The following is a 7,500-nucleotide window of genomic DNA, read 5'->3' on the forward strand; positions in this document are numbered from 1 at the left end:
TCTTCTTCTTCTTCTTCTTCTTCTTCTTCTTCCTCTTCTTCTTCTTCTTCTTCTTCTTCTTCTTCCACCCTCCCTGTCACAGTTTCTCTTCTTTGTTATCATTTTATGTCCCCTGCTCTTTCCTTCTTAATATAAGAAATATTCACATACACACATCTATATTTGTCAGTCAATCTTTCTAGCTATTTATCTCTATCTCTATCTTTTTCTCCAACTATCTATCTATCTATCCAACTATGTCTTTATCTATCTGTATATCTATCTGCCCGTCTGTCTATATATGTTTATATGTGAGTATGTGTATCTATATGTCTATATCTATCTATCTCTCTTCATCTATGTCTGTCTATCAATCGCGCTATATCTCTCTTCATCTGTGTCTGTCTATCAATCGTGCTATATCTCTCTCCATCCGTGTCTGTCTATCAATCGCGCTATATCTCTCTTCATCTATCAATCTATCCATCCTCCTATCTATCCACCTGCCAACCAGCATGCCTGTATCATCTAATCTATCTCTCTCTTCACCAACATCTCACACCCCCTTATCTTATCTCCCCCAGATGCGGCGGAAGACTCTATGGCCATTGGTGTTGGCAGCGGTGTTGTCAGGGGTGTTGGCAGCGCCTGAATCCTCGAAGGAGAGTGATGATAATGGTAAGCATTGGTCTCATGCACACTGTCATGCACACGCGCTGGATTCGGAACCTTGTTTGAGACATTTGCATTGGCGCGTGAAGTAAAAATTCGTTATGAGGGATAGGTTTTTAGACATTTTTTTTTTTTTTTTATGTTTATTCTAGTTTGTTTAGTAATTTTCGTGTTTATCTGTATTCCTTTCTCCATATATTTATGTGTTTTTTTATGATCAAGGGAAATATCAGCTTAAGAGTCAAAATGGTAAATAAAAATGTGAATTAATTTAATTCTGTTAACAATACATGTCAGAAAATAATGATATAGGTTTAGTTTTTTCAGACCTGTACCCAAAATAAATAAAAAACTATTTATAAGCTCAGCACATAAAATATCAAAATAGGTTTGTATAAACTTAAAAATCGACAAATTTATTGAACGAAGTGTGTGTGTGTGTGTGTGTGTGTGTGTGTGTGTGTGTGTGTGTGTGTGTGTGTGTGTGTGTGTGTGTGTGTGTGTGTGTGTGTGTGTGTATGTGTGTGTGTGTGTGTGTGTTTATATATATATATATATATATATATATATATATATATATATATATATTCATATACATATATATATTCATATATATATATATATATATATACATATATATATATATATATTCATATACATATATATATTAATATATATATATACATACATATGTATATATATATATATATATATATATATATATATATCACTACCGTTAAAGGAAACAATGATTTCTTTCCCAATTCATCTAATAATTCCCAGACCAGTCTATCCAATATATTTGTTAAATCTGTCCCTTAATTCTATGAATCTACCCACCATTTTTGCAGAACTTATACACGCATTCACAGAACACATCCGCCATACCTGTAAAGTCTGTAAAATAATTCCGGTTTCCTGTTACCAAGCATAAAAGTTCCTGTTGTGGTTAGATCTCCATTTTCCTTCGTACTTCAGAACGCAATTGATGAAGAACGAGTTTTTCTGAGCGTTCTCTCAAAGCCAGTTCTTATATACGTCTGTCTCTGGCACCTGTTACTAACTGCTCCGTAAAGATCTAAAGAGAGAGAGAGAGAGAAAAAAAAACTTGTTTCGTGAAAAAAAACGTGCATTCCTTCTACGAAAACATTATTGTCTACTAATGCATTATTGTCACAAACAATAATGTATTAGTAGCAGTTAAACGCACTCACCATAAGTTAGTAATCACTGCTTCTACTATCAGAAATTATATATCATAGCAATTGAAACGCACCCGTAATCAAGACATAAAAACAAGATCTGATATCATCTTTGAGGATGTCATAATCAGTATCTCAGGAACACTTTGAGAAGGAGTCCGGCTTTGCTCTCAGGGAACCGCCTCGAGGACTCGCCTTCCACGTCCTCCGAAATCGGGGCGGCGGAGGCGGCGGCAGGAGCGGCGGCGGGAGGGGCAGCTGCGGCGGCGGCGGCGGCAACGTCCGGTGGATTCTTTGCGCCCCAGTTGCGGCAGTTCCTCGGGTGTGTATTTACTTAATGGGTTCTCTGACTGTCGTTTATTTCCAGAGAGTCCCGAGCGGGCTGCGGCGAGCGAAGCGGACGACAAGGAGAGAGGAGGTGTAGTAGACAGCTCGGTCCACCACAGAGTATCTCGACAGCTCCTCGATGGCTGGAGACCCACTGATGGCATCTCGTCAGTTTCTTTCGTTTCAGTGAACAGGCTTTAAAATCTCTTTGCACGGTGACTGACTTCACTCAGGGTTTTTTTTTTCTCCTAGCTCTATGGTCCCACTAAAAGCCAGTTTACTCACTCGACATCCACTAAATTGACACAGGAGAAAGCTGACATCAGAACTGACCAGCGGTGGCTTCCTGTGCATGCGGTCGGGTTAACCTTTGCCTTGAGAGGACGTCGCCGGGGAAGGTGCAGACAGACAGAGGGCTCAAAGCATAACCGCGTGTTGGAATAAATCATGGAATATCAAAAAATAGTTTCAGATAATCCATGAACGTGTGTGCGTACGAGCAGAGACTCATTTAGGCGACGTGTTACTGACTTCCCTGAGTCTTCGCATGCACGGCTCTCCGACAGGCAACTGGAGTAATGCTCCGTTTGCTAAAGCCTTCCTACGAGTCACTGAAATACTTTAACTAGCTGAATAAGGAGTCTGTCTGTCTGTCTCTATCTATCTATCTGTCTGCCTCTGTCTCTGTCTACCTCTAACGCCCCCCCCCCCCCCTCTCTCTCTCTCTCTCTCTCTCTCTCTCTCTCTCTCTCTCTCTCTCTCTCTCTCTCTCTCTCTCTCTCTCTCTCTCTCTCTCTCTCTCTCTCTCTCTCTCTCTCTCTCTCTCTCTCTCTCTCTCTCTCTCTCTCTCTCTCTCTCTCTCTCTCTCTCTCTCTCTCTCTCTCTCTCTCTCTCTCTCTCTCTCTCTCTCTCTCTCTCTCTCTCTCTCTCTCTCTCTCTCTCTCTCTCTCTCTCTCTCTCTCTCTCTCTCCCTCTCTTTCTCTATCTTTATAGCTTCAAAGAAGTCTAGACACGAAAACATAACTGTAAGCATAAGGTTTTTAGACTTATTAATAACGTATTTTTTAACAGGATATCTAACAAGGGCTAGTAGTGAGCCGTGATTTGTAAGATACCAAATTCTACTAATAAATCTTACTAGTTTAGCAGTATGTTAGAAAATGCTAATTGTTTAAGAAATACTAAATACATAACAGTGAAAAAATATGCTTCCGAAATTACAAAATATCCCAACATAGAGAAAATAAAAAATGTGCATAAAAGTACACAAAACTATCATATGCAAAAAGACAATACAATTAACAAAGAAATAAAAACGTAATAGCAATTTAAAAACAGAAAACAATGAGACGTTAAATATCAAGATACAAACTAATGAAAATAAAGATAATCATAATTAAATAAAAAGGAAAAAAACAATGAATACATAAATAATGCATTTTTTCATTAATGAGGGTCAGAGTAAAATTTTTAAAAATGAAAACAATAAGACGCTAAATAATGCATTTTTATTCAATGGGAGTTATAGTAAAATCCAAAATTGTAAACAATGAGACGTTACATCATGCATTTTTCGTCAATGGGAGTCATAGTAAAATCCAAAATTGTAAACAATGAGACGTTACATAATGCATTTTTCGTCAATGGGAGTCATAGTAAAATCCAAAATTATAAACAATGAGACGTTAAATAATGCATTCTTCATCTTTTCTTCTTCTTCCATCAGAGCTCTAGAGAACGTCGATGATATATTGCGCTCGACGATTCCTTCCTTGGACCGATTCCAGTGCCTCGAGAGGGTCATGTGCTCAATGGCCTCGGCAACCAACCTTTTCTCGCCGTGAGTTCAATTTTCTCTGTTTCTTATTTCGATTAGTTGGGTTGATTTTTTTTTTTTTTTTTTTTTTTTTTTTTTTTTTTGGTGGTGGTGTTTGTTTGGTTTGATTTGTTTTGTTTGTATGATTGTCTTGTGTGTCTTTTGGTCTCTCGCTTTTCTCTTATTTTCTGTCTATCTGTCATTTATACAGCCCGTGCACCGAGTATATCCTTAAAAACTCATTTTCCTTTCTCTTTTTCTAGCGAGTCGCTGCTAAACCCCGGTGTCCAGTCGACACTCGAGCAGACCTTCCAGCAAGGTCTCATCCAAGATCCTTCGTTAGTTCAGCAAGGTTTCCCTCAGGGTTTCCCCCAGCAGACAGGGTTTCCCCAGCAGCAGGTGCTTCAGCAGGGCTTTCCCCAGCAGCAGGTGCTCCAGCAGGGCTTTCCCCAGCAGCAGGTATTCGCCCAAGGCTTCCCCCCACAGCAGGCCTTTCCGCAACAGCCTGCTTTTCAACAACCCTTCCCCCAGCAGGGATTTGGACCTCCTCCTGCTGGCAGCTTTAATCCTCAGTTCCAGCCGCCGCCTTCACAGGTGTGTGTGTGTGTGTGTGTGTGTGTGTGTGTGTGTGTGTGTGTGTGTGTGTGTGTGTGTGTGTGTGTGTGTGTGTGTGTGCGCGCGTGTGCGTGTGCGTATGCGTGTGCGTGTGCGTGTGCGTGTGCGTGTGTGTGCGCGCGCTTGCGTTTGCGTGCGTGCGTGCCCACCTGGTGTGAGTCTTCAATTTATAGTTCTGACCAACAAGATATTTCACAATAAATAACAATAAATTCCCAGACTAAAAAATATTTTTTTTCCAGTTCACCCAAACTGGCTTCCAGCAGTTTGCTCCCTTCGGTGGAGCCGCCTTCAGGGAAAACCAGGATGGACAGCCTGTGGAGAGGCAAGGCACGCGTCCCCAGGGCATCAGACGTCAGCCCGTCAGGAGGAGACAGAGAAATGGGTTCCTAAACTTGCTTAGTAACCTCGGACTGAACTTCGGCAAGAGGAAGAAGCGAGACCTCTTAAGCGACATTGTCAGCGGGTTTACTGGAGAAAGGTTTATGGGGTGGGTTTCTTTCTTTCTTTCTTTCTTTTTTAACACTGACTGGCACTCTATACATTTGTTCCTCTTTTTGCAAGACCTTGTTTCACTCCATGCTCACTCTCTCGGAACCTAGATATTACCCGTGCATACAAAGTTTCCATAATCCGTTTTCTTGATAACTGTATGGACTCTTTCCCCTTCAAATTTAAGAAACAAAAGCACATTTCTTACCTCTCTTTTTCACAGGCTGTTGGACCGAATGATGGAATCCTACTCATTCCATCCCTACACCCACGCAGCCTACATGGGATACTCAGGAAACGAGTGTAACAGACTGTACCCCTCCTGTCCCTCGTCCGCTGAAGAGATGATCGACGTTTTCAACAACATCCATCGTCACTATCCCAACGGAATTCCCTTCAAGGATAAGATGCCGTGGCCACTTAATGTTCTTCTTCCTTGAATAAGATCAAGGTGTTGAACATACGATGATGTGAATGTTGATTTCGAATTGATGCCATTACTCTTTTTGTTTAAGTTCTTTCATTTGTAATGTATCTCTAGTATTATTCTTTTTTTCTTTTTCTCTTATTAAAGTTTTTGGTTCTCAACACATGATTCGGGTACATGTGGTTCAGAGAAACTTTACTGCCAAGAATGTTGGTCAAGTTAAACAAATTGATGTTATTAGTTAGTATAGTATAACGTACTTTTAAATGCAGGTGAGAAGTAATAACCATCTTTTCTTAAAAAAAAAAAAGAGAAAAAAAGTGGTCTGTCTCACGTTGTTGGCTCACTTATAATCTGTGCACTTTTTAATAAACCAACATAAAGGGACTGTTTCTTAAAGGCAGTGTAAGCATGTTCACAAGGATTTTATAATTCACAGGACAAGATGGGCCACTGACGTTTCTGTTTTACATTAATTCTGATGACAGGGTATAAAATCAAATGTGACAATGTTATCTTGTCTTGCAAAATTATTCACTCTCATTTATACCAGTTTTGCAACTATGAATTAAACTTCCCTTGTCATTTTGGTATGATTTGTGTTTCTGACAAGTTAGGCCCAGATGGATATTTGTACCACCTGCTTTGTTTCAATATATTTATATCACTATTTATCTATTCTGTTATTTTCTGTCAGAAGCTGGTCTTCTGCTTAGAAATAAATATTTACAAATGATAATATACCTTTTATTATAAAATGTCAAGTTATGTATAACTCTAGATTCCCAAAAATAAAACAGTGCATATAGCATCTTCAAAATTGAATATAACAAAAATCTCCAGTTATAGTACATATGATATAATCATAGCACACCTGAGTACATATATTACATAAATTAAAATTCTAGGTGTAAGTTTTCCAAAGTCTTCACCGAATGACTACATATTTATGCACTGTCCCTGTAGTTTTTTGTGAATTTTGTTACATACATATGACTCCACATGTGCTCAACCAACAAGAGGTCTATTAATAGTGACCACTTCTGATTTCCCCATTCCTTGAAATTGCAGGAAAATGTTGTTGTTTTTTTCTAATACTATTGATACTAACACTGTTATTCCTATTGATATTATGGTTACATTAAAATCTTGGTACCAAGAAAGAAAATTAAATAATACAAAAGAAACTTTCCAAAAATCAAGGGTAGGACTAATAACTAACTCCTTGGGAACTAAACAATTGTAGAGCTATAAATAAACTTATATTACAATGGGCATGGCATGCACTCTAGCCATCTGTGCCCACTGGGTTAAGGCTGCTACCAAAAGGACAACAAAACAACAACAGGAAGTTATTATTTAATTTGGAGAAAAAAAAGCCAGAGCAGAAGACTCTTTGTCACCCATTCTTTATCTTGTTTGAAACAACACAGCTTTTATGGATTTTAGTTTCCTCACAGATGGGTTTAAGCTGAACATGTAACACCCACAACCTATTTTTGGGGGGAAAAATGTACATTTATACAAGTTATATTATCTCTTATAAAAATACTTCATAATGAGTAAGAATAATCTAAAATCAATAAGTAAGAACAAAAGTGTCAATTTTCATCGTTTATTAACATCTGGGGACTGGATGATTACGAGGCATGTGGATGCTACCGTGACGTTGCGAGACCTGTCCGTGAGGAGTTAAAATAAGTCCTAAACAAGATAATCACAATGAAAAATAGAAACGAACTGGGATACCAAAAAACACACAACAAAACCGGGAACCAATGACTAAAACTTTGACATAAACTAAGTAAAGAGAGGAAGATGAAGGCGCATATAAACTCTCTTTAATATACCCACAGAATAAATTTCTCAGAATGGGACATGGGATTCATGAAGAAAACATCTCCAGACCACCACATCCCATACAACAGTTTATGGTCCTTAGCATATGAACTAGACTTTTTCAAACATAA

General features: G+C 38.7%; 3 protein-coding genes across 4 annotated transcripts in view; 2 read left to right on the forward strand and 1 right to left on the reverse strand.

Annotated features, from left to right (window-relative positions):
• Nucleotides 1–6,269, forward strand: part of LOC125030879 (SR-related and CTD-associated factor 4-like) — a 25,247-nt gene extending 18,978 nt beyond the window's left edge. Inside the window, exons 2-7 of one of the 2 annotated variants that reach the window (XM_047621207.1) lie at nucleotides 564–657; nucleotides 2,028–2,175; nucleotides 3,907–4,020; nucleotides 4,260–4,590; nucleotides 4,854–5,101; nucleotides 5,327–6,269. In XM_047621207.1, coding sequence (XP_047477163.1) covers nucleotides 564–657; nucleotides 2,028–2,175; nucleotides 3,907–4,020; nucleotides 4,260–4,590; nucleotides 4,854–5,101; nucleotides 5,327–5,543 — 1,152 coding nt within the window. In that variant the 3' untranslated portion in view covers nucleotides 5,544–6,269. Of the gene's footprint in view, nucleotides 1–563; nucleotides 658–2,027; nucleotides 2,176–2,220; nucleotides 2,348–3,906; nucleotides 4,021–4,259; nucleotides 4,591–4,853; nucleotides 5,102–5,326 lie in introns of both variants that reach the window. The other variant, XM_047621208.1, reaches the window with a different exon arrangement.
• Nucleotides 1–7,500, forward strand: part of LOC125030880 (tetraspanin-1-like) — a 488,406-nt gene that overhangs the window by 239,842 nt on the left and 241,064 nt on the right. The window lies entirely within an intron of this gene.
• The window catches only part of LOC125030883 (guanine nucleotide-binding protein subunit gamma-1-like), a gene marked incomplete at its 5' end in the record, with an annotated part of 11,833 nt that continues 11,210 nt past the window's right edge, over nucleotides 6,878–7,500 (reverse strand). The window contains 1 exon segment of the mRNA XM_047621212.1: nucleotides 6,878–7,500. This exon segment is cut by the window's right edge and continues 1,799 nt beyond it.

This window comes from Penaeus chinensis, chromosome 12, assembly GCF_019202785.1.
Source record: "Penaeus chinensis breed Huanghai No. 1 chromosome 12, ASM1920278v2, whole genome shotgun sequence".
Lineage (NCBI taxonomy): Eukaryota > Metazoa > Arthropoda > Malacostraca > Decapoda > Penaeidae > Penaeus > Penaeus chinensis.